The 26992-nt window shown below is 43.3% G+C and overlaps 1 protein-coding gene across 1 annotated transcript in view; it reads right to left on the bottom strand.

The window, feature by feature from the left end:
• Positions 1–25581, bottom strand: part of ITGAM (integrin subunit alpha M) — a 35860-nt gene extending 10279 nt beyond the window's left edge. The window contains exons 1-14 of the mRNA XM_061210143.1: positions 25554–25581; positions 23473–23578; positions 20616–20719; positions 20240–20310; positions 19976–20093; positions 14939–15069; positions 14348–14493; positions 13410–13563; positions 12232–12382; positions 11174–11247; positions 8651–8780; positions 8239–8381; positions 2515–2655; positions 2217–2426 (exon numbers count right to left, since the gene is read on the bottom strand). Coding sequence (XP_061066126.1) covers positions 2217–2426; positions 2515–2655; positions 8239–8381; positions 8651–8780; positions 11174–11247; positions 12232–12382; positions 13410–13563; positions 14348–14493; positions 14939–15069; positions 19976–20093; positions 20240–20310; positions 20616–20719; positions 23473–23578; positions 25554–25581 — 1707 coding nt within the window. The remainder of the gene's footprint in view (positions 1–2216; positions 2427–2514; positions 2656–8238; positions 8382–8650; positions 8781–11173; positions 11248–12231; positions 12383–13409; positions 13564–14347; positions 14494–14938; positions 15070–19975; positions 20094–20239; positions 20311–20615; positions 20720–23472; positions 23579–25553) is intronic.
• Positions 25582–26992: the final 1411 nt, after the last annotated feature.

The following is a 26992-nucleotide window of genomic DNA, read 5'->3' as shown; positions in this document are numbered from 1 at the left end:
TGGATGAGGGTGGGTGAGTGTGTGGACCCTCCCCTTACCTTGTTTTCCTTTCCAGGTGCAGATAAGGGGAGGGTGTTAAGACTTTCACTGTTGGTTTTTTCCTTCTTTTTTTCTTATTATTTTACAAACCCTTGTGTCGAGGGCTGACTTTCAATAGATCGCAGCGAGGGATCTGCTCTGCTACGTACGAAACCCCGACCCAGAAGCAGGTCGTCTACGAATGGTTTAGCACCAGGTTCCCCACGAACGTGCGGTGCGTGACGGGCGAGGGGGCGACCGCCTTTCCGGCCGCACCCCGTGTCCCAGGACGAAGGGCTCTCCGCACCGGACCCCGGTCCCGACGCGCGGCGGGGACGGCGGGGGGACCGGCTATCCGAGGCCAACCGAGGCTTCCGCGGCGCTGCCGCCTCGTTCTGCCTGGGCGGGATGCTGACTTAGAGGCGTTCAGTCATAATCCCACAGATGGTAGCTTCGCCCCATTGGCTCCTCAGCCAAGCACATACACCAAATGTCTGAACCTGCGGTACTGTTTACTTTAGATTTTTAAATTTGTACAAGCATGTAAAGCTTTTGTAATAAAAGTGAAGTAAAACCAGAGCCTTCAAATCCCATTTACGCAGAGAAACAACAGGTGCCAATGAAAAGAGGCATATTATAATATTCACACAATTGTGGAAAGAGGCTCCGTGACACAGAGGGAAGAACGTAAGGCAGTAGTGCTTAGCCCGGGCTGCAACTCCAGAGCGTGTGAAAAATACTAGGGCCTATGTAGTGTACTATTTCATACACTAGAATGGACAAAACTCATCTGTGGTGGAAAATAACTGGAACAGTAGCTTCCTCTGGGAGGGAGTGGGGTCAGAAATTGACTGGATGGGGGCGGGAGGGAACTTTCTAGAGTGACGCTTATGTTCAGCATCTTGATAAGATTGTGGATTATATTTTTCAAAATTCTTTGACTGGCTAAAGATTTGTGCTTTTCCTGTCTGTACATTTGATCTTAAAAATAACAGTAAGCATATTTGAATATTTTGAATTCTAGTTAATGATATGCACGCTGAGGTATTTAGGGGCGAAGTTGGACTGGTGTTGCAAATTACTTTGAATTGCACTAGAAAAAATAACGATGAACTTAATGGACAGGTAGAAAAAGGATGGAGATGTGATAAAGTAAATCTAGTAAAATATTCATCGTAGATTTTAGCTCATAAATATATGGATGTCCACTGGACAAGTTTTTCAACTTTGCAGTAACTTTGAAAATTTTCTAAATACAATGTTGAAAAAACTCTACTGATGCCTGGGGCCCTGACCCCAGACCAATTAAATCAGAACCCCTACTGGCAGGGCCCAGGCACCTGTTTTTTAAGACCTTCTGGTGATTTGGATGTGTGGGTAGGGTTGAACCTCTAGGGTGAGGGATTTGGCAGGAGTGATGAGGAGACAGAGAGAGAAAGGACAGAAGAAAAATGTGAGGCTGGAAAAAAAACAGAGACCAGAAGCCAGCAGACTGGATGGCCTCAGCGGGCTGTGATGGGAGACTGCCAGACCGTGGGGGTCCCTCCAGACAGTGGGCTTCATCCAGCAGGAAACAGGGAGCCAGTTTAGAGAGGAAACCAGTTGTGGTGACCCGCATTTCAAGTGACCAACTATCAGGATCAGCTACATAATTTGCAGGACCCAGTGGGGAGAAAAAAATGTAGGACTCCTTGTTCAAAAGTTAAGAGTTTCAAGATGGCCAGAGCAGAGCCTTAATCTAAGCACAGCGCCGTTCTGAGAGAGGAGCCCCGTGTAACTGCACAAGTCACAAGCCAATGAAGCATGCAGTCCTGGAAGGGTGACCAACCATAGGCCTTCCTGAGCTGTGAGACTTTCAGTGCTAAAACCGAGACAGATCTGGGCAAACCGGGTCTGCTGGTCATCCTACCAAGACCGAGATTCAGAGGAAAGGAATGTCTACATCCTAACACTTCCACCTCACCGTTCATCACCTCTGAGCCTTCATCTTCTCGTCTGTAAAGTGGGAGTGATGATGGCCCTGTGCACCTCCTCTAGTTGTGGTAAGAATGAATCTTTTCTGTCAAGTATGTGTTATTTTTGAAGCTTCCGAAAAGGACTACTGGGAGAACTGATCTGGCAGCTGTCGGAACATTGAATTAGAAAGGGACAGATTGGCAGAGGTTACAGTTGTAACAAAAATTGTGACCGGGCCTCACCTGGCTGTGGGCGGGGCTGATGCCCAGTCCCGAGGTTCCGTGAAACAGGTAGACAGCACCCCGGTTCTCCTGCTCTCCCGGGGCCCCGATGGCCACGTCCGTCAGCCTGTCCCCGTTCACATCCCCCAGCACCGTCAGAGCTGCCCCAAAGCGGGCCCAGAGGTGGCCTTGCTCCCCTCGCAGGACAGCACCACACTGCCACTTAGCCCTCTGCAGAACAAAAACAGTGTCAGGGCTCAACCCAGGAGACACCTCCACACCCAGACCCCACCCAGCCCGGGTCTCATCAGCCACTCACCCCCCGGCAAAAGGGGCACACGGACACCTGCCCCCCTCGGCTCTGCTCATAGTAATGGGGGGCCCCGATGAGGACCAGGTCGGAGCTGCCATCTCTGTCCACATCCACGGAGCTGAGGGAGGCCCCGAAGTAGGAGCCGATCTGAAAGAGATAAGGCCAAGATCACATACCTCTTTCCACCTAAAGCAGAGCACGGGGATTTTTCTCCCTGTGAAGAAAAATCATGCCTGCTGAGGAAAGCCCTTTGGAGCGGATGTGGTCCTCTCTCTGTTTCATGATCAATCCTTGTTTGAATGTACTGCCAGTTAGAGGAGTATATGATAGAGTTGACAGGTAGTGAGGATCTACCCCAAATGGTGTTCCAGGGAGATGATTAAGGTAGCGAAGAAGTTGGATTTGAAAATACAGACAGAAAAGCCTGGAAGACCAGACAGGATATCCTTTCAATATATTGCAAGTCTTTAGGGAGGCAAGTCAAATTTGGCAGTCTGGCTAACAAGGAATCAACTGGCTTAGATGAAAAACAACTATTGCCACAGGAATTTTTTTGCATGATATTGAGAAATAATGTCTGCCTTTTAAAAGAATCTTAAAAGTATGTTCAAAAAAACACCAAAATATGTTCAATGTAAACAGGTAGAATTCATCCATAGGAATCATCCATTTAGTCATTCTTTCATTCAACAAACAAGGGTTTTCTATTTGCTAAGCGTGAGGCTGGGTAGTGGAGACAGTGCCTTCCAAGGCTCTAGGTGCAGCAGGGTGGAATGGAGGGGAATAGTAACGGATAAAAGGGAGATGTATATGGAAATTTCAAGCTTCTGGGGCAAGTTCTAGGAAGGAAAGTGCAGAGGACGTCAAGACATGACTCACTACAGTCTGATTTCTGCCCCACACACCACTGAGGGAGGCCTCCCAATGGTCCAGTAAAGGCATTTAAGCTTCATCCTAAAGTCAACAGGATTTTTTTGTTTTTAGGTCAAGTTTATTGGGGTATAATTTCCATACAAAAAATTTCAGACTTTTTAGTGTAGTTTTATGAGTTTTGACAAATACATAAATTCATGTAACTGCCACGATGGTCAAGATTCAGAACACTTTCATCACCCCCAAAATATTCCCTTATGCTGTAATCAACCTCTTCCCTCAGTCACCAGCCCCTGACAACCACTGATCTGTTTTTTGTCCCTATAGTTTTGCCTTTTCCAGAATGTTATATAAATGGAACCATACAGTGTGTAGCCTTTTGGGTCTGGCTTCTTTCAACTAGAGTAAGCATTTAGGATTCATCCAAGTTTTTGCGTGTATCAGTAATCCGTTCCCTTTTATTTCTGACTAGTATTCCATTGTATGGATGTACCACTGTTTATCCGTTCCCCAGTTGAGGGATATTCAGGTTGTTTCTAACTTTTGGCAGTTACGAATAGAGCTACTAGAAACATTCATATACAGGTTTTCCAGTGAACGTCTATTTTTATTTCTCCTGGGTAAATATCTGAGTGTTATGGCAACTGCATGTTGAACTTTGTAAGATACTGAAAACTGTTTTCCAAAGCAGCCATGCCATTTTCCATTCCAACAGCAATGTCTGAGAATTTTAGTTGCTACACATCCTTGCCAGAACTTGATATTGCCAATTTATTTCCTTTTTTATGTTAACCATACTAATTGGTGTGCAGTTGTATCTCATTGTGGTTTTAATTTGCATTTCCATAATGATTTAATGACATGGGACATGTTTTTATGTGCTTATTTGCCATTTACATATCTTCTTTGGTGAAGTGTCTGTTCAAATACTCTGCTTATTTTTGAATTGGATTGTTTGACTTCTTATTCTTGAGTTTTGAAATCCTTTATATATTCTGGATTAAGTCCTTTGTCAGATATGTAACTTTTTAAAACAAGAAGTAAAATTTGCAAATATTTTCTCAGTCCATAGCTTATCTGTTCATTCTCTTAATGAACAGAGCAAAACTTTCCATTTTGTTGAAATCTGAGTTATCATTTTTTTTTCTTTATGGACCATGCTTTTAGTGTTATATCTAAGAATTCTTTGCCTAACACAAGGTCACAAAAATTTTATCCTATGTTTTCTCCCACAAGTATAGTAGTTTTAGATTTTACATTTAGCTCTATGATCGATTTAAATTAATCTTAACATGGTTGAATTGACAAGATATGGGTAAGGATTTTGTTTTGTTTTGTTACCATGGATGTTCAATTGTTCCAGCACCATTGAACTCTCCATTGAATTGTCTTTGTGCCTTTATTGAAAATCAATGTGTCAGGCTTATACTTCAGGCCTATTCTGTTCCATTGATCTTCATGTCTATCCTTTTGTCAATGCCACGCTGTCCTGCTTACTGTAACTTTATAGAAAGCCTTAAAATCACATAGTGTATGAATCTTCCACTAAATACCTAATGGTATTTACCTAAGATCCTTTTCAAAACTGTTTTGGATATTCTACTTTCTTTGATTTTCCATATAAATCTTAGAATTAGCTTGTCAATTCTACAAAATAAAATAGGATTTTGATTGGCATTGTGTTGAGTCTATAGATCGACTTGAGGAAAAGTGACATCTTAACAATATTGAGTCTTCCAGTCCATGAACACAGTATATTTCTCCATTTATTTAGGGCTTTGATTTCTCTCATTAGTGTTTTGTAGTTTTCAGTATAAAGATGTTGTACACATTTTGTTAGATTTATACCTAAGTATTTCATGGTCTTTGGTGCTATTGTATTAATAAATGGTCCTTTTTCTTTAAATTTAAATTTCCAAATGTTCATTGTTAGTATAGAAATACAACTGATTTTTACATATTGATCTTGTATCCTGAGAACTCACTGAAATAACTTATATAGCTTTTTTGTAGATTCTTTGGGATTTTCCATGCAAACAATCATGTCATCCCCAAATAGAGACAGTTTTATTTTTTCCTTTCCACTCCACATGCTCTTTTTTCTTTTCTCTTCTTGTCTTATTGCACCAGCTACGTCTTCCAGTATAATGTTGTATAGGAGTGGTAAGAGTGGATATTCCTGCCTTGTTTCCAATTTTAGGAGAAAAATATTCTCTTTTACTTTTAAATATGATGCTAGCTGTAGATTTTTTTGTAAATGTTCTTTCTCAGGTTGAGGAAATTCCCTTTAATTCCTAGTTTGCTGAGAAGAAAACATCATGAAAGAATGTATTTTGTCAAATTCTTTCTCTGTATCTGTTAAGATTATTACGTTCTTCTTCTCTAGTCTGTTGTTATGGTGAATTACATTGATTTATTTTTCAGAATGGCTCTTTTAAACTGAGATAAAATTTACATTCCATAAAATTCATCATTTTAAAGTATACAATTTAGTGGGTTCTAGTATATTCACAACGTTATGTAACCATCACCACTAATTCCAAAACATTTCCATCACCCCAGAAAGAAACCCTGTAACTGTTAGAAGTCACTCCCAATCCACCCCCCACCATACCCTGGCAACCACTAATCTACTTTCTTTTTTTTTTTTTTTTAATTAATTTATTTGTTTATTTATGGCTGCATTGGGTCTTCGTTGCTGTGCGCGGGTTCTCATTGCGGTGGCTTCTGTTGTTGCGGAGCACGGGCTCTAGGCGCGCGGGCTTCGGTAGCTGTGGCTCGAAGCCTCTAGGGCACAGGCTCAGTAGTTGTGGCACACGGGCTTAGTTGCTCCGCGGCATGTGGGATCCTCCCAGACCAGGGCTTGAACCCGTGTCTCCTGCATTGGCAGGTGGATTCCTAACCACTGCGTCACCAGGGAAGCCCTAATCTACTTTCTGACTGTGGGTTTGTCTACTCTAGACATTTCAGATGAATTAAATCATATAATATGTGTCCTTTTGTGACTGGCTATTTTCATGTAGCATAAATTTTTCAAGGTTTATCCATGTTGTAGCGTGTATCAACACTTCACTCTTTTTATGGCTAAATAGTATTCCACTGTATGGATATACCCCATTTTGTTTATCTATTCATAAGTTAATGAACATTTAGGTTCTTTCTACCTTTTGACTATTATGAATAATGCTGCTATGAACATTCACGTATAAGTTTTTGTTTGAACAACTATTTTCATTCTGGAAAAGGGTATATACCTAGGAGTGAAATTTCTGAGTCATATGATAAATCTATATTTAACTTTTTGAGGAACTGTCAAATTGTGTTCCATAAGGGCTGTATTATTTTACATTACCACCAGCAATGTATGAGGGTTCTAATTTCTCCACATCCTCAGGAACATGTGTTATTTTTCATTTTTTTCTTTAAATAGCCATTCTAATGGTATCTCTATTGTGGTTTTGACTTGTATTTCCCAAATGATGAATAAAGTTGAACATCTTTTCATGTGCTTATTAGTCATTTTTATGTCTTGTCTGTAGAAATATCTATTCAAATCCTTTGCCCATTTTTACATGAGGTTGGCTTTTTATTGTTGAATTGTAAAAGTTCTTTATATATTCTAAATACTAGACTTTTATCAGATATATGATTTGTAAATAGTTTCTCCCATTCTTTTCATTTTCTTGATAGTGTCCTTTGCTGCTCAAAAGTTTTTAATTTAATGAAGTCCAACTAATCTATTTTATCTTTGATTGCTTGTGCTTGTAGTGTCATAGCTAAACAATTGTTGCCAAATCTAAAGTTACAAAAATTCACCTATGAATCCCTCTAAGAGGCTTATAGCTTTAGTTCTTACATTTAGGTCTTTGATCTATTTTGAATTAATTTTTGCATATTGTGAGGTAAGGGTCCAAATTTATTCTTTTACCTGTGGACATCCAGTTGACCCAGCACCTTTTTTGAAAATCAATTGACCATAGATGTATGGGTTTATTTCTGGACTCTCAGTTCTATTCCACTGGTCTATCCTTATGCTGGTACCACCCTGTCTTGATTACTGTAACTTTGTAGTAAGTTTCAAAATTGGGAAGTGTGAATCCTCCAACTTAGTTCTTCTTAGTTCTTCTTTTTCAAGATTATTTTGGCTATTCTGGGTCTCTTGCATTGTCATATGAACTTTAGAATCAGCTTGTCCATTTCTGCAACATTGTTGAACAAGCCCTGCATCATTCCTGGGATAAACCGCAATTGGTCACGATGTACTATCCTTTTTATAGATTGCTGGATTCTGTTTGCTGATACTTTTTTGAGGATTTTAAAAAACAGCTTTTGCAGGGGTGATATTCAAAACATTGAACTCCTGGGACTTCTCAGGCACCAACCATGGGCTTAGCTGGAGTGGGTCCTAGAGGTCCCCTGAGGTTCCCTGTCTGACTTCATAGTTGCTGGATCATGGGGAAGTTCAAAGAGTATTGGGGGGAGGGGCCAGAGTGTATGGCAGGTGCATGGGGGAAAGATGTCTCAAGGAAACAGCTATTTATTGACAGACATAGAATTATTTCAATATTTTAATAACTAATATGGCTATACTGGTTATGGACTGGTCAAATGCCAGCTTTGTGTACAGGTAGACTTGTAGAGAGCTCTGTACAGGTCAAGTGTTGTTATTTACCATTATTAGAAAAGTGAGGACACAACATTCTCAAATGCAAAGTTGGTCCCATGACTCTCCAGCTTAAAGCCCTCTGCTTTACAAAACTCTGTCACACTTGGGATCTAATGATGCCCATCCCAGAAGCCCTCAGCCCCCAGGGTGCCTCTGTTGGCACATCCATGCCCCACACACTCTGCACTCACCTGGCTGCCCTTGATTTCAGCGTTTTTCTCCCAAGCACCTGCATTCTTTTTGAATATCACCACCAGGCCGATGTGCTGATATCGAGGTGCCCCCAGAAGCAGGCTTTGCACCCGGTTCTGCAAGATGACTTCAGCAGCATAACCTGAAGATGATGAACTAAGAGGAAAACACTGCCACCTCCAACAGGACTATCCCTTGAGCAGGGGCAGTGGGGCAGCCCCATGCTTGGGAGCTTGGGGTAATTGGACCCTGCACTATATTCCTCTTCATTAACATAATTAAAATGAAGCTTTGAAATTTCTGTCTTTAAACCTATCCCAAGAGCTTATGAAAGATCCAAGGACATCTAAACTAGTTGAGTTATGCCATATCCTGACCCCTTCTTAAAGTAACCCTGCCCTCTCTACTTACCCAAGTAAGCATCATTCATGTCTGAATCTACCCTGGTTGTGTTGATGAAGGTGACTTTATCTTTTGGTGTATGCAGAAAGGCTCCACCAGCCCAGTCAAAGCTCCCCACAGCGCCCAACAAGGGACCATCCTGGGCAAGAAGGTAGAACAGGATTGAGAAATCTAGAGCTTCAGTGTTATCCCTATCAAAAATCCCAATGGCATTTTTTCACTGAAGTAGAACAAACAATCCTAAAATTTGTATAGAACCACAAAAGACCCCAAATAATCAAAGCAATTTTGAGAAAGAACAAAGCTGGAGGCATCACAGTTCCTGGTTTCAAACTATATTGCAAAACTATAGTTATCAAAACAGTATGGTATTGGCATAAAAACAGACACGTAGATCGATGGAACAGAACAGAGACCCCTGAAATAAACCCATGCATATATGGTAAATCAATATACAACAAAGGAGAGAATAATATACAATGGTGAAAGGACAGTCTCTTCAATAAATGGTGTTGGGAAAATTAGACAGCCACATGCAAAAGAATGAAACTGGACCACTATCTTACACTAGTCACAAAAATCAATTCAAAATGGATTAAAGACTTGAACATAAGACATGAAACCATAAAACTCCAAGAAGAAAACATAGGTAGTAATCTCCTTGACATTTGTCTTGGTGATGATTTTTTAGATGTAACACCAAAAACAAAATAAGCAGTGGGACTACATCAACTAAAAAGCTTCTACATAGCAAAGGAAATCATCAACAAAATGAAAAGGGAACTTACAGAGCAGGAGAAAATATTTGCAAATCATGTATCCAATAAGGGGTTAATATCCAAAATATATAAAGAACTCATACAACTCAAAAGTTTGTTTTAAAACCTGATTTTTAAATGGGCAGAGGATCCGAAAAGACATTTTTCCAAAGAAGACATACAGATGGACAAGAGGTGCATGAAAAAAGTGCTCAACATCACTAATCATCAAGGAAATGCAAATCAAAACCACGATGAGGTATCACTTCACACCTGTTAGATGCCTGGCATCATAAGAGAAGAAATAAGTGTTGTTAAGGATGTGTAGAAAAGGGAACCCTTGTACACTGTTGGTGGAAATGTAATTGGTGAAGCCACTATGGAAAAGAGTATGGGGGTTCCTCAATACTTTAAAAATAAAACTACAGTATGATCCAGCAATTACACTTCTGGGTAAATATCCAAAAGAAATGAAAACACTAGCTTGAAAAGGTATATGCAACCCCATGATCATTGCAGCATTTTTTACAATAGCCAAGACATGGAGGCAACCTAAGTGTTCATCAACGGATGAACAAATAAAGAAAATATGGTGTATATGTACACAACAGAATATTATTCAGCCATTAAAAAGAAGGAAATCCTGCCCTTTGTGACAACATGGATGGACCTGGAGGATTATGCTGAGTGAAATAAATCGGAGAAAGTCAAACACTGAATGATCTTACTTATATGTGAAGTTAAAAATAACAAACTTATACATACAGAGAACAGATTGGTGATTGCCAAAGGCAACGGTGGGTGGTGTGCAAAATGGGTGAAAGTGGTCAAAAAGTACAAACTTCAAACAAAATTGAGTTATTTGTAGTGAGGTGGATGGACCTAGAGTCTGTCATACCGAGTGAAGTAAGTCAGAAAGAGAAAAACAAATACTGTATGCCAACACATATATATGGAATCTAAAAAAAAAAAAAAGGTTATGAAGAACCTAGGGGCAGGACAGGAATAAAGACGCATTAGTAGAGAATGAACTTGAGGACACGGGGAGAGGGAAGGGTAAGCTGGGATGAAGTGAGAGAGTGGCATGGTCATATGTACACTACCAAATGTAAAATAGATAGCTAGTGGGAAGTAGCTGCATAGCACAGGGAGATCAGCTTGGTGCTTTGTGACCACCTAGAGGGGTGGGATAGGGAGGGTGGGAGGGAGACGCAAGAGGGAGGAGATATGGGGATATATGTATATGTATAGCTGATTCACTTTGTTATAAAGCAGAAACTACCACACCATTGTAGAGCAATTATACTCCAATAAAGATGTTAAAAAAAAAAAAGTACAAACTTCCAGTCATAAAATAAATAAATCCTGGTGGTGTAATGTACAGCATGGTGACTACAGTTAATAGTGTATTGTATATTTGAAAGTTGCTAAGAGAATAAATCTTAAAGTTCTCATCACAAGAAAAAAAATCGTGTAACTGTGTAAGGTGATGGATGTTAACTAGACTTATTGTGGTGATGATTTTGCAATGCTATATACATATATTAAATCACTATGTTGTGCACCTGAGGCTACTATCATGTTATATGTCCATTATACCTCAATTTTTTTAAAAAAAGAACAGGATTGACAAGGAAGAGAGAAGGGACCACTGCTGCCCATCAAAGAGGTGCCTCCCAACAAACACCTGTCACAGAGATGAGCCCCCAAACCTTTGAACCTCTTCTCCCTCTTCGTCTTGCCCCCACCCCCAATTAAACAAAAGACCACTTACGGAGGTGAAGACAGCACTGAAGCCTTCCTGAGACATCTCATACTCAAAGGAGCTGGTACTTCCTGTGTGCGTACCTGTGAGGAGAAGAACGTTTACATTAAAGAAAGTAGAGGAGCCTAGAACAGGGATTGGAAACTCAGTGATATGGTGGCCAGACAAAAGGAGGCTCAGATGGAAGCCATGTGCACCCCCCTTTTTCTTACATGTCCTCTGTTATGCTTTCCTTTTTTTATTGAAGCATAGTTAATTTACAATATTAATGTTAGTTTCAGGTGTACAGCATCGTGATTCAGTATTTTTGCAGATTATACTCCATTATAGGTTGTTACAAGATAGTGCAGGGACTTCCCTGGTGGTCCAGTGGTTAAGACTCTGCACTTCCACTGCAGGGGGTACGGGTTCAGTCCCTGGTCGGGGAACTAAGATCCCGCATGCCTCATGGTGTGGCCAAAAAAATAAATGAATAAATCAGAAAAAAAAAAGATAATGGCTACAATTTATATGCTTGTTGCTTATCTAGCCATATGCCCCTTTTAAAGGGATGGTGGCTATTTGGCTCCAACTACTTTTTGCCAAGCGGGAATATGGTCCTAAAGGTGTCTAATCTTCCAAATTTTCAAGAGAAACCATAAATCCAGACTGTATATGAACCTTCCCCCAACTTTTAAATTCTTTTATTCAACAAACACTTATTGAGCACCCTTTATGTACCAGGCATTATTCTAGGCACTGGGGATACAGCAGTGAACCAAAGAGACAAATGTTGGCAACACATCCAAATTTGGGGGAAAATACTGTGAGGGATTTGACTCCCCTACCCTCTAATTTTTCAGCCTATAGCCAAGATTGCAAAATTAGAGAGAAAAGTCTAGATCCTTCCATTTCAGAGTAATTGAGCGAGAGAGGCCAGAGTTGCTGGGAAATAGAAGAAGAAGGGAGTTGATGCTGAGGCTCAGGGTACCAAGGGCTAGGAGGTTCTTGTTTCTACAGGGAAGTACGTATTTTGGGATAAGGAGCTGCCTTTGGAGCTGCTCCAGGATGACAAAACCTTAGCTCACCCTCAATCGCAAAGATCTTTTCCTGAAGCTGGTTCTGAATGGTCTTCAGAGCTTCAAAGTTATTCACCTGGAACACGTGATCACCAGGCGGCTTGGATGCGATGGTATCGAGCTCTTTTACAGATTTGTCACTGAAGAAGGCATCTCCCACCTGTTACCAAAAAACAGAGGCCGAATCAGACACTTTCTGGGGGTAGCACTCTCCTCCAGCAAAGAAAATTCTGCAGGAAAAGAATCTGAAACAATATCTGTCCAAGGAAGGAATGCACCAGAAGTTCCCTGGGACAGAGCTGCCAGATACAGTAGAGCAGGTCGTACACTCTACATTCTGTCAAGGGAGAAATTGGGGCTGAAATCCAGCCTTTGGTCCATTTGCTGTGTCATACCTCCTGGTGTGGGGCTGACCTCTCTTCAGAGGAAGGGGGCGCTTTCTCCTTCACATGAAGGTGTTTCCTACTTGCCAAGCCAGAGACCCGTGATGATACCTCTTTCTATGTCATGCAAGATACTGTAGTAGTTTGAGGACACTGATGTTCCCAACCCTTTGCCCCTTCCTGTAGCCAAGACCTTTCCCCAAAGCTGTGCTCTGCCCTCTTCCTCTTGGCAGAGTATTCTGTTCCGCTCATTGTCTCTGGGCTCAGCCATGTGTACTGCTTTAGCCCACGGACATTATCATATGTGATAAAAACAGAGGCTGGAAAAAGTGCTTGCAACATTTCCACTTGCTCTTTTGCTCCTCTGCCTTCACCATGAGGACACGCCCCGGCTAGCCCACTGGAGGATGAGACACAGGGAACAGAAGAGCCAAGTTACCCCGGTCGTTCCAGCCCAGCAAACAGATATCGATGGCAACAACTCAGAAATGGAGAAAGCCCAGCCAAGATCATCAGAGCTGCCAACCAACCTGCAGCTGATTACAGATGCATGAGGGAGTCCAGCTAGGACCAGAAAAATTGCCCAGCTGACCCACAGACTCACTTACTGTTTTAAGCCACTGAATGTTGGGATAGTTTGTTACATAGCATTATTGCGACAATAGTTCACTATTGTGAACATATGGGCTAGCAGAGATGAGCCTTGCCCCACTTTGATTTTATTGATGTTTGCAAATTCAAAGGAGGGTGTATCCAATTAGAACCCTCTACAGAAGCATCAGGCCGGAGAGCCACATTTCCTACCCCAATGACGTAGCGAATGACCCCCTTTCTATCCGCTTCAGGGATGACATCCTTGTAGTCCAAAGGATCGCCATACTTTTCTCCATCTGTGATGACAACCAGGATCTTAAGGGCATTCTCCCGGGCTCCATTTCTGCTGTGAAACAGTTCTCTTCTGTCCAGGGTAGAGGAAGGAAAAGTCAAATTCGAGCCGACAGAGATACGCTTGATGCTAGGGAAGGAACGTCAGCAGTTACAGATGCAACTGGGCTCTGTCTAGGAGGCACTTGGGTTCTCCTGGGACAAACACTGAGATGTAGCTGCCTCAAGATCTGGAAGGGCAGCAGGAGAACGGGAAAGAGTGGAGGGAAAGGAAGCCTTCATTGCCATTATATACTTTGGCATAGATTGATTTTTTTTTAACTGAGTATTATTCCTTCTAAATTAAAAACAAATTAATAAGCTTAATTGTGCCTTCATCAAACCTCTCCTGATGTGAGGCAATGGTTCTCCAGCGTATCCTCCTGCACTTTTGTCCCAATCTCCACCCTTGCCTCTACACAGACACACACACACACACACACACACACACACACACACACACACACACACAGAGATCAGAGTGAACTTTCTAAAACAAGATATGGGTACGTCTCCCCACTGCTAAAACCTTCAATGGATCCACTGGCTTTTCAGTTGCCTTGGTGACCTGGCCTCAACTGATCTTTCTAGCCTCCCTCTAGCCTTCCCTTCCCTCCCCGCCCCCTTAATCCCACCTTTACTCACGACTTGTATGTCATGAACATACCAGGCACAGTCCCTCCTCCACACGTTTACTCACCCCTCCACCGGAAATACCCTCTACCCCAGCCCTGTCTGAACAACTCCCCTCTTCCTGCAAAGCTCAATGAAAAATAAAACCTCCTCCTTCCATCCTAAGCAAAGAGGGAAGCACTTACACAACTTTGCGGATCGCTGTGGCTGTGTGTGTCCTCCCCAACAGCTGTATTATTGGCTTCACCAGCAATTCCGGGGAAGGGTTTCTCTTGAAGTCGTTGAAGGTGAAATGAGTCTGAAATTCTTCAGAGTACTGCATCAAAGAGAACTGGGAACGGGCACCTGGTATTACACTGGAGAAGGTGTCCCTCCTCCCCCTTAACCATCTCCCAGCAAGCTCTCCATAAATCTTGAAACACTCTAGTCTCCAAATTCCTCCAAATTCTGCCCTGCCCCCAGTCCTTCTGCCTCACCAGGACAGAGATCGGCCATCAGCTCCCACTTCCCAGCACTAGAACTCAGCCAGAGATGACATGTGGGTTTCATGTCCCACGCCAACCCCTATCAATTAGTCTGCCTGCTTTACAGGGGGCTGGAGGAAGGCTGAGGCCACATCCAGACAGAGCAAGGAAGCAAATCATGAAAGAAAACGATGATCAACTGGCAAGTTGGCAACATCTCTAATAGAAGCAGGACAGTAACGTGGCAGCCTGGTTGCCACGTATTTGCCAACCTTATGCAAGCTGTTCCCTAACCTACCCACTGACCCTTACCAAGGTTTTGGACTTTTGGAATTGACTCATCACAGTTGAGACAAAGTTCTTCATCCGCTGAAAGTCTGTCGGGTTGATGCTACCAGAGCCATCAATCAAAAAAGCAATGTCACTGTCTTGCTGAGGGCACCCTGGGGAAAAAGGAAAAGGAATTGATTACAAGAGGCTCAGGGTTCATTTTTTGCATGTCAGCTCTCTGCTGAGCAATGAGAATGAAAGGTGAACAAGATGCAACCCATGTGCCTAGCTAAATAAAAGCATGGGACAGAGTGGTATGGAAAAATATGGTTCATTCTGCTCAAGGCAGTCAGGGAAAGCAGTGCTATCAGAGCTACTTCATGAAGAATAAGAAATAATTTGCCAGAAATACAAAGGGAGAAATAAGTTACAGGGGAAAAAAGGAATAGTGCACATAAACGTATGCTGGATGTCCTCCCTCCAACACCCCATTCTGCCCCAGCCCCAAATCCACTTTCTACCATTCCCCACTTTGCCCAGAGCTCAGCCCACATGGGACATGTCAACAGGGCTCTTTCAACCTCTGGCTTCTAGCTGCGTTTGCCCAGTTAGGAGCCTCAACAGGAGACCGGAGGGAGGGAAGAGGGTGAGATCAGAGTATTTCCCTCAGCTCCCTTCCTGCAAGGCTGCTTTGGGCCAATCATGTCCCTCAACAGATCAGTGCTCCTCTCAAGGAGGCCCACTCCCCATGACTCCCTGTCCTTCCAGATTCTGGGGACTTCTGCCTCTCCTTGTCCCATCAGCCTAGGGTGGCAACAGCTCCACTGTTTTTCACCCTGGGTTCCTGGACCATCCCTTGTAGCTTCTTTAGACCCTGCCACACCTTTATAATTAGTCCCTTTCTAAATACAGTTGACCCTTGAGCAACGCAAAGATGAGGGGCCCCCACCCTCCATGCTGTTGAAAATCCGTGTATAACTTCACAGTCTGCCCTTCGTATCCGCAATTCCATATCCGCAATTCTGCATCTGCGGATTCAACCAACCTCAGATCCGGTAGTACTGTAGCACGAATTTAGTGGGAAAAAAATCCACATATAGGTGGACCCACGCAGTTTAAACTGGCCGTTTTTCAAGGGTCCAGTGTAGAAAGGGATAGCACAAAGGATTTTTTAGGTGGTAAAAGAATTCTTTGGTATCCTGTTCATGTTGCTGTTTACACAAATCTAAGCATATCTTAAAATTAATGGAATTGTACATTACAAGGGGAAAAAAGGTCAATTTTACTGTATCATTAGAGAAAAAATGAGATAAAATTACCCAGAAAAAGTATTGGCTTTTTAAAAAATAGACAAGCAGATTCTAACATTTATATAGAAAATAAACAGGGAAGATAAGCCAGAAATTTTCTTGAAAATCTCAAAGGTACACTAAGTGAAAAGAATCAAGGTACAATCCAGTGTGTAGAGCACACTACCTTTTGTGGCACAAAGTGAAGTATACAGACGCCTATGTCCGTAAATATTGATACGTGGAGTACCTCCAGAAGAAGCCACGAGACGCTGGTAACAGTAGCTGCCTCTCAGGAAGGAAAGACGAGGCTCGGAGACCCAAGAAGGAGAGATTTTTATGGTATATCCCTTAGTGCCTTTTGAACTTTGAACCGAGTGCATGTTTTATCTATTTTTAAGGAAATGAAAATGTTTTCAAAAAGAAGAGCCTGGAACGCTTAAGAGTGAGGACTGAAGAGAGAAACGTGGGGGTGGGAGCTGAAGCCACAGAATTGGATGCAGTCAGACACGAAGAGCACATGGGCAAGAACAGAAGCTGTAATCAGGTGCCCTTAGGTGGGCAGGGGAGGCAGAGGAAGACAGCTTGGAGCTGGAGCTTCATAGAAGCCCTCAGTAGGGGCACAAGCAAGAGGAAGAGAAGAGAGGAGAGGAGAGATGTCTGAAGCCAAGGTGCTGGGAGAAGGAAGAGGTGATCTTCAGGTCACATTGGAAAAGTCAGAGAACATGAGGACAGAATAGAGAGTTGGCCTTTAGAGGGTCACAGATGCCACTGGCAACAGCAAGGTCTATATGATGGGTGGGCAGGAGCCAGATGTCAAAGGGCGAAGGATCACAGCATGGGGGCAATGGAAACAAGGAGAGAGGTAATTTTCATTGCTATCAGTTTGAGTGGTTGATTGTTTTTAAGTTATGGGTAGCATGAGCAGGTTTACATTCAAAGGAGGGGACGGGATTTAGGTTCCTGGAGAGAGCAAGTGATTAAAGATGTGAACCCCAGAGTTGGTGATGCGAGAGAGCCTCAAAAGCCCAGATGGAAGAATTACTCATGGAAAAGACAGGTCTTCCTCTAAAACCAGTGAGATGCTGCCAAGAGTGGTGCCATCAAGGAAATCTGGACAAGGAGAAGGAGGACGTAGAGGTAGTTTACACCTGGCAGCCTTGGTTTATTCTGTGAAGAAGGAGGGAAGGTTATTGGTTGAGAGTGAAGTACAAAGGAGCTTGAGGAAAAAAAAAAAACTGTAAAAGGAAGACATATCTGCCCTTGGTTCCAGAACCAACTTGGAAACAAGCAAAAAGATGGCCAAGCAGTTGAAGAAATTGGTGTCAGAAATCAGCTGGATATAGGACTTCCCTGGTGGCACAGTGGTTAAGAATCCTCCTGCCAATGCAGGGGACATGGGTTCGAGCCCTGGTCCAGGAAGATTCCACATGCCACAGAGCAACTAAGCCCATGTGCCACAACTACTGAGCCCGCGTGCAACAACTACTGAAGCCCGTGCACCCTGGAACCCACGTGCCACAGATACTGAGCCTGCGTGCTTCAACAACCACAGCCCATGCTCTGCAACAAGAGAAGCCACGGCACTGAGAAGCCCGCGCACTGCAACGAAGAGTAGCCCCCGCTCGCCACAACTAGAGAAAGCCCACGCGCAGCAACGAAGACCCAACACAGCCACAAAAAAAAAAAAAAAAAAAGAAGTCAGCTGGATTAAAAGATTCATTCACTCACTCTCTTTCAATCAACAGATGTTTGGGGAGCAAGGGTAAGGAGCCACCAAGATGGTCCCCAAGATTCTCACCTCCTGATAGTTAACACCCTTGCATAATTTCCTCATCTTGATTGTGAGCTGGAGTTTTTATTTATTTATTTTTACTGAAGTATAGTTAATTGACAATATTGTGTTAGTTTCAGGTGTACAGTAAAGTGATTCAAGTATATTTTTCAGATTATTTTCCATTTTAGGTTATTACAAGATATTGAATGTTGTCCGCTGTGTTATACAGTGAATCCTTGTTGCTTATCTATTTTATATGTAGTAGCGTGTATCTGTTAATCCCAGTCTCCTAATTTATCCCTCCCACTTCCCTTTCCTCTTTGGTAACCATAAATTTGTTTTCTATGTCTGTGAGTCTGTTTTTGTTTTGCATATAGGTTCATTTATATTATTTTTTAGATTCCACATAGAAGTAATACCATGTAATATTTGTCTTTCTCTGACTTACTTCACTTAGTGTGATATTCTCTAGGTCCATCCATGTTGCAGCAAATAACATTATTTCTGTGGTTGAGTAGTATTCTGTTGTTTCTGTTTATGTGTGTGTGTGTGTGTGTGTGTGTATATATATATATATATATATATATATATATATATATATATATATCACATCTTCTTTATCCATTCTTCTGTTGGAGGACACTTAGGTTGCTTCCATGCCTTGGCTATTATAAATAGTGCTGCTATGAACACTGGGGTCCATGAGTCTTTTTGAATTAAGGTTTTTGTCTTTTCCAGATATATGCCCAGGAGTGGGATTGCTGAATCGTATGGTAGCTCTATTTTTAGTTTTTTAAGGAACCTCCATACTGTCCTCCATAGTAGCTATACCAATTTACATTCCCACCAACAGTGTAGGAGGGTTCCCTTTTCTCTACATCCTCTCTGTGAGCTGGACTTTTTGACTCACTCCCAAAGAATACAATATGGCAGAAGTCTTCTGAGATTAGATTATAAAAGACCGTGACTTCCATCTTGGGTTCTCACTCTCTCTTGCTCTCTCACTGCCTTGTTCACTCACCCTGAGGGCAGCCAGCTGCCATGTTGTGAGCTGTTCTGAGGGGAAGCCCATGGGACAAGCAAGTGAGGGAAGCAGCCAGCCAGCAGCCAGTGTGGACTGAGGCCCTCAGTCCAACCATCTTATAAGTGAGCTTGGATGTGGATCTTCCCCTAGTCAAGCCTTCAGATGAGACCACACCCCTGGTTTGACAACTTCAAGCTCATGAGAAACCATGAGACAGAGATACCCAACTAGGCTGTGTCCAGATTCCTGATTCACAGAAACTGTAAGATAATTAATGTTTCTTGTTTTAGGCTACTAAGTTCAAGGGCAATTTGTCAAGCAGCAAGTCAACAAACTCGACAAAATCTCTGGCTATCACAGAGCCTACATCCCAGAAGAAAGGACATTTAAGAAATAAGTAAAATATGGATATATAGGTATGAAGAGGGCAAAGCAGGGCAATGTGGTAGGAAGTGATGGTGGAAATGATTAGAAGAGTCCCTCAGGGAAGGTCTCTCTGAAGAGTTAACATTTGAGCTGAGATGACAGTAATAGGTTGTCAGCTGAGATCTGGGGAAAGAGCATGCCAGGCTGAAGGAATAGTAAGTGCAAAGCCCCTGAGGCAGGGACAGCTTGGTGTGGTTCTTGGAGAAGAAAGGCAGCTGGAGCACAGTGAGTAAGGTAGAAGGGTTGGGAAAGAAGTTGGAGAGGTGGACGGGGGCCACACCAGCTAGAGCCTCAAAGGCTACGGTCAGGCACTATGGCCAGGCTGAGTCCAGGCACTAACTCTAAGGACAATGGTTGAGACATTGTCTCACAAAGATGGGTGGCTATATCAGGACTTTCCTCAAAGCGCAAGATCCTAGCACCTCTCCAGAGCCCCTCTCTGCATTGGAGCCCAGTTCCCTCACGCTTCTGCACCAAGACTTTTAAATAAACCCCCAGACTATGAGCCCCTCAGCCCAGTCCTGCCAGCTCCCTCCAGTTTCATGCTGCTCGTCTGTACCCACCTCTCAGGGCCTCTGGGAGCCGTCTGGGTTGATGCTGTAGGTTGGATACAAACAGGAAGCAGAAGCCGTTCGCATAGGTGTTCTCCTTGCAGATTTGCTGCCCGGTGGGGCCACAGGCCTAGGGGGCAGGGGATAGGTGGGAGGGGCTGTCCCTGCTTCCTGTCCTTTCACCCCAGCACATCCACCCACCAAGACCCCAGCCCCAGCAGTCTTAGGCTCCCAACTCCTTCCCTTGGGACACTCCCATGACCCAAGGCAACTCACCAGCAGCCGGAAAGGGTTGGTGGCGAACGCCAGAGTCAGGCCCAGGGACATGTTCACAGCCTCCGGGGGGACTGAGGGGACAGATATATACATGGTCACCCTCGGGGATGGACAGGACTGTGTAAGAACTGGACAGGGGATGGACAGGAACCTCAGCCAGGGAGACATGGAGGTCTGAGGGGTTCAAGGAGGCACGTAGGTCATGGAAAGGGACACAGAGGGATGTCTGAGGGTGCCTGCATACAGCTCAGAGGCCAGGGAGCTGGCTCCCTGGGCCCCCATCACAGATCTCAAGACAAAGGCAACGTCTGGCAAGTCCAGGTGTGTGCAGAGGTGGAACCCTAGCCCTAGGTCCCAGCGAGGGGCAGTGACTCACCCTGCAGGGGGATGGGTTCACACTTGCCCATGCTGTAGTCACACTGGTAGAGGCCGCCCGTCTGGTTAGCAGCCTTTATCTCCTGGGGGGCTCCAACCACCAGCCTGGGGGACAAGAGAACGCTATGACATCTGGGGAGAGAAGGAGACCGTGGAAGTTCCGCCATCCAAAATAAAAGTGGGGGAGCCAACCTCACAGGGATTCCCCAACTCCCAGAAATAGGAGGAAGATTCAGCAAAGAAAAACATGGGAATTTTTTTTAACCGCTGATTGTTCATTGTGAATATTCTCGTAATCCAGTCATTTGAATTCCCAGGGGTCATTTCAGTAAATTCAAGAATTTCCAAATCCTGAAGGCCAAACAGTGAAGGTAGACAGTCTACCTTCCCAACTTGGAATCACTTCGCCGTTCAGGCAGGGATGCAATATTGCATAGAGGACAGGAATAGAGGCCTTGGAGTTTTACTGCCTGAAATTAAAATTTAGTCCCACCCTTACTTCCTGTGTGACCTTGGGCAAGTCAATTAATTACCTTATTGTGCTTCAATTTTCTCATCTCTAAAATATGGATAATAGCAGTACCTACCTCAAGGTTATTATCAGGATTAAATGAGTTAATCCATGTACAATCCAAAAGTGGGAAAATGTTTAATCTTGGAGTGAGAAGGGCCTCTCTAAGAATGACATAATACCCAGAGGTCATTTTAAAGTGAATACATTCAACTCCACAGTCATTTTAAATAAATTTCTGTATCTGATCAACTACCAAAAGCAAAGTCAGAAAACAAACAATAAACCGGGGGAGGGAGGTAAGCAACTCATACCCCAGACTACTTTCCTCAGTATAGTCAGAGCTCCCACAAACCAGTAAGGAAAAAAAAACAAACCAAGAGAAAAATGGGCAACAGATAAGAAAAAAATGTTCACAGGAAAGGAAATAAATCTCTCCTTAAAAAAGAAATGCAGGGCTTCCCTGGTGGCGCAGTGGTTAAGAATCCGCCTGCCAATGCAGGAGACGTGGGTTTGAGCCCTGGTCTGGGAAGATCCCACATGCCGCGGAGCAACTAAGCCCGTGCGCCACAACTACTGAGCCTACGCTCTAGAGGCTTCGAGCCACAGCTACTGAAGCCCGCGCACCTAGAGCCCGTGCTCCACAACAAGAGAGGCCACCGCGATGGGAAGACCCCACGTGGCCATAAATTAATTAATTAATTAATTTTTTTAAAAAAAGAAATGCAATTTAAAACTAAATTGCGATACCATTTCTCACCTGTTCAATTTACAAAGACCATAAGTTTGCTAACACTTTGGGTTGGCAAGTGGGTGGGGAAGTAGGTGTTTGCATAAACTTCTGGTGTGAGTGCAAATTGTTGCCACCCTCATAGAGGGTAATTTGGAAAAAATCTATTAAATTTACATATGCACATGTACCCTTGGATCCAGCAATCCTAGTTCTAGGAATTTACTTCCAAAATATACTTGCACATGTACAAAATGCCAACATTGTTCATATAGCAAAAGTTTGGAAACAATCTAATGTCCATTAAGAAGAGATTTTGGGACTTCTCTGGTGGTCCAGTGGGTAAGACTTCATGCTCCCAATTCAGGGGGCCCGGGTTCAATCCCTGGTAGGGGAACTAGATCCCACATGCTGCAACTAAGAGCCCACATGCTGCAACTGAAGATCCTGCATGCCGCAACTAAACATGCCGCAATGAAAATCCCGTGTGCCGCAACTAAGACCCAGCACAGCCTAAATAAATAAATAAATAAATAAATTTTAAAAAGAGATTTAAATGTAATATAAATGTAAATTACAGTACTTCCAAATAATGGAATATGATGTAAGCATTAAAAAGAACAAGTAAGCTCTTTTTTCATTTGTTTGGTAAAATCAGCAAGCTCTATTAATTTAAAAAAAAAATGCAAAGGACAGTATAGAGCAGAGGCCAGCAAACTTTCTTCTAGAAAAGTAACATTATTTCCATAAATATTATTTCTGTAAAAGTAAATATTTTAGGCTTTGCAGGTCATAGAGTCTCTGTCCCAGCCTCTCTGTTCTGCTACTATAGCTCCAAAACTGCCCTAAAAAATAAATGACTAGAGATTATCATACTAAGTGAAGTAAGTCACACAGAGAAAAATGATGTAAATGAACTTATTTACGAAACAGAAACAGACTCACAGATTTCAAAAACAAACTTATGGTTACCAAAGGGGAAATGTGAGGGGGAGAGATAAATTAGGAGCTTGGGATTAACACACACACACTGCTATATATAAAAGAGATAACCAACAAGGACCTACTGTATAGCACAGGGAACTCTACTCAATTTTCTGTAATAACCTATATGGGAAAAGAATCTGAAAAAGAATGAATATATGTATATGTATAACTGAATCACTTTGCTGTACATCTGAAACTAACACAACATTGTGAATCAACTATACTCCAGTAAAATTTTTTTAAATATTGGAAAATAATAATAAATGACAAGTGGGGAGTAGGGGTAGCCGAGTGTCAATAAAATGTATTTACAAAAATAGGCAGCAGGTTGTAGTTTGGGTATAATGTGTGCTACAAATTGTGTGCAGGATGATGTGGAGGTCTGTGCACTGTAGAATCTCTCTGAAAGAACACATGAGAAACCATTCAACAGGGACCCTGCTAGGGAGGGAATTGGGGGAAGGGAGTGAGGAAGAGACTTTCTTACTATCACACTCTTTTGTATCTTTTGAATTTAGAACTCTGATAAATTAAGAAAAAAACAAATCAAAGAAATTGTGATTTTTTTTTCAGGTATATTAAGCCTTGGAGGGAAAGTGTGTGGGCAGGGAGTCCCCCTGTGGCCCTTACCAGGATCCCTCAAGCTGGACCACGCTCTGCCCGAAGCCCCTTGCATTGTTTTGGAAGATGACTGCATTTTCCGTGTCCAGGTTGAACCCGTGACATAAGGCCAAGGCTGGAGGGAGAACAAGGGGGGCGGGAATCAGGAGGAGAGAAGGAGACAGTTAAGAAAGCAGCCTGGGGACTTCCTTGGTGGCGCAGTGGTTAAGAATCCTCCTGCCAATGCAGGGGACACGGGTTCGAGCCCTGGTCCAGGAAGATCCCACATGCTGCAGAGCAACTAAGCCCGTGGGCCACAACTACTGAGCCCACGTGCCTAGAGCCCATGCTCCGCAACAAGAGAAGCCACCGCAATGAGAAGCCTGCGCACCACAACAAAGAGTATCCCCCGCTGGCCGCAACTAGAGAAAGCTCGCAGCAACGAAGACCCAATGCAGCCAAAAATTAAATAAATAAATAAATAAATTTATTTTTTTTTAAATAAAAGAAAGCAGCCTGCCCTCCTGCCCCAAGCATCTTCCCGTTGGGATTCACCCTAACCCAGCATGGACATGGGTGCCTCCCAGGTCCCAGCCTGGAGCAGAGGTCACCACACTTTTTCTATAACGGGCAAGATAGTAAATATTTTAGACTTTGTGGACCAAGAGGCAAATGGAGTCTATTACGTACATACCTATATAAGAAAAGAGGTAATGCATGTCTACAAATTTTTCATGAAGGAAATTCAAAATATAATAATTGAGTACAATTTTTTTTGTAATACAAATTTACTGATGAGACAAGTGGAATCCTTTAGGAGAAATAACATTGCACGCCATTCAAAGTTAGTGTTCAAAGTGATTCAAAGTTAGTGTTCCCTGTCATGAATCGATTATAAATGTTCATCTGGGACCTATGGCTCCAGGTTGTACAAAAACACATGGTGGAGCCCTCATCTTATGCCCACAGAGGACAGTTTGCTGACTCCTGGCCTAAGAACCACCAACAGGGTGTAATGGAAGAAATTTTCACGTATTGAGCTATGGGGGAGTCATTCTGGCTTATACATGATTTAGCTTGAATTTTATGCTAACGAAAACAGCCTGTGTGTAGCCTATCAAACATACATCGTACAACTATTTTAATAATTAAAGAAAAGCGTGCATTGTCCAGAAGTAAAGAACGTCCATGTTAAAAATAAAGATTAAATGCCTCCCTTCCTGGGACGCCAGTGCCGCTACTCCTTTGATGATAAGACTCCCAGGTGCCAAGGCCATACTGACTGGCTGTGTACATGCTGATCTGTTGTTTGTTTGGTTTGGTTTTTAACCTTGAAGGAATGTATCCCTGACTTGTTTGTTGTTCTTTGTTCTGACAAGATATAGAACTGTGCTGAAAACCATGCTTCTCCGGAGCAGTTCCTCAGAGTTCTCTGAGAGGCTGTCTCCTGGGCTATAGTCCTCAGTTTGGCTCAAAGAAAACTCTTTTCTTGTTTATTGATTATTTCCATCAACAGGTGCATTCAGCCCCTCTCTGAGCCCCACCCTGGGTTCCCACCCCACTGATTTGCCCAACCATCAAGTTCCTAAAGACTCAAGTAATTTCCTTCCTATGCAACTTTCAAGCATTTTTTTCCCTTCTCTGGCTCTTAGTGCACAAAACACAGACACAAAGGGAAAAATCTTGAATCATTTTGATCAGTCAGTCATTCAACAAACATTTACACCTGCGTCCTTGGAAAAGAGGAGACCAATAGGAGGAGGTGAGGTGGAATCCAAGAAGATACACTCCAAGAAGAGAAGCCAAGACCTGCTGTGCACACTTAGACGTGTCATTTCACCTCTCGGGGCCGCAGTTTCCTCCTCTGTGAAGAAGGGACCAGCCAAACCCCCTTGCATAGTCCATGAATTGAGTCATTTATCCAAGCTTCTCTGCTCATCCCATCTTGGTCTAGCTCTACTCTGCTTCTTGAATCCCTTAACCTTCCCCCAATCCCCTTTGTCTCTCCCAGCCTAACTCCTAAATATTCTGTACCCTTTCTCTCCACAAACTCACAAACCCAAAAATTCCCCTCCTCCTCACTGCGAGGGCCCCCCCAACTCCTGGCGCACCTGTTAGTAGAAGGACTCTGTGAGTCATAGCTGGAGAGAGCAGGAGCCGTGAGGCTGCAGGCACCACTGAGCCACTTCAAGGAAGCCACCAAAGCCAAGAAGGACCGAAAAAGGGAAGTAGGAGGCAGAAGTCTATCAGAGACTCAAAGGAAGAGGACAGAGGCTCAGTGAGCACACAGCCCTGCCAGACCTGCCCCCTCTACCCAGCCTCCCGGCCCAAACCATCAGGGTTGCTAACCCATAGGTGGCTTTTTTTGCCCACCTGCTTCTAGAAACATTATGAACAGCAAAGCACAGACTTATGACCTGGCCCCCAGAACATGTCTCCCTGAAAGCATGCTTTGCAAAATGTCCCTCCCTCCCGCCCAGGGAAGTGGGAATACCTGTCAGCCAGAGCTATCCTCCTGTGTGGCCATCAGTAAGGTCAACTCAGGTACAGAGAAACCCGGTGCTTTTTTTTAATATAAATTTATTTATTTATGTATTTATTTTTGACTGCGTTGGGTCTTCGTTGCGGCGCGCAGGCTTCTCAGTGCGATGGCTTCTCTTGTTGCGGAGCACGGGCTCTAGGCGCGTAGACTTCAGTAGTTGTGGCGCATGGGCTTAGTGGCTCCGCGGTATGTGGGATCTTCCTGGGCCAGGACTCGAGCCCGTGTCCCCTGCATTGGCAGGCGGATTCTTAACCACTGCACCACAAGGGAAGTCCTCTACGTGGTGCTTTTTTTCATATTATTTTGCTTTAAAAAAAAAAAAAGAAAAAGGGGGCTTCCCTTTTAAACAGGTAATTTTAAATAGGAGCTCGGTTGGAGCTGTCAGCTGGAGGACCTCCATGTGGCCTCTCTATGTGGCTTGGGCTACTCACAGCATTGTGGTTAGACTTCAAGAGCAAGTATTCCAAGAGATAAGAATTGAAAGTTCCCAGTCTCTTAAGGTGTTGATCTGGAAACTGTCACAGAGTCACTTCCACTATATTCTAGTGGGCAAGCAGTCACGGAGCTCGACCACATTCTAAGAGAGGGGGACAAAGATCTCACCTCTCAGTGGGAGGTGTGGCAAAGAATTTGTGATCAACTTTAATCCGCCACAGGGTGATTTTAATTTTCTTCTATATATATTTGTGTACTTAAAACTTTTATACAAAAAAAAAAAAAGAGTGATGTTTATAATCAGAAAGAAAAGAAAAACACCAATAAGTAATTTAAACAACAAAGGGCCCATTCTTGTTAGCAGGAAAGGAGGCTGAGGAAAAAGAAATAAGACCATTGGATCAGGATGAGAAGCTACCAACCAGGGTGTGGGGACATATTTTAATAAATAAGCTGGCGGGACTTCCCTGGTGGCACAGTGCTTAAGACTCCGCACTCCCAATGGAGGGGACCTGGGTTCAATCCCTGGTCAGGGAACTAGATCCCATATGCATGCTGCAACTAAGAGTTCAC

This window comes from Eubalaena glacialis, chromosome 13 (genome assembly GCF_028564815.1).
Source record: "Eubalaena glacialis isolate mEubGla1 chromosome 13, mEubGla1.1.hap2.+ XY, whole genome shotgun sequence".
In the NCBI taxonomy this organism is placed as follows: domain Eukaryota; kingdom Metazoa; phylum Chordata; class Mammalia; order Artiodactyla; family Balaenidae; genus Eubalaena; species Eubalaena glacialis.
Note: the sequence above shows the minus strand (reverse complement) of the source record. Positions and strands in the feature narration are given on the sequence as shown.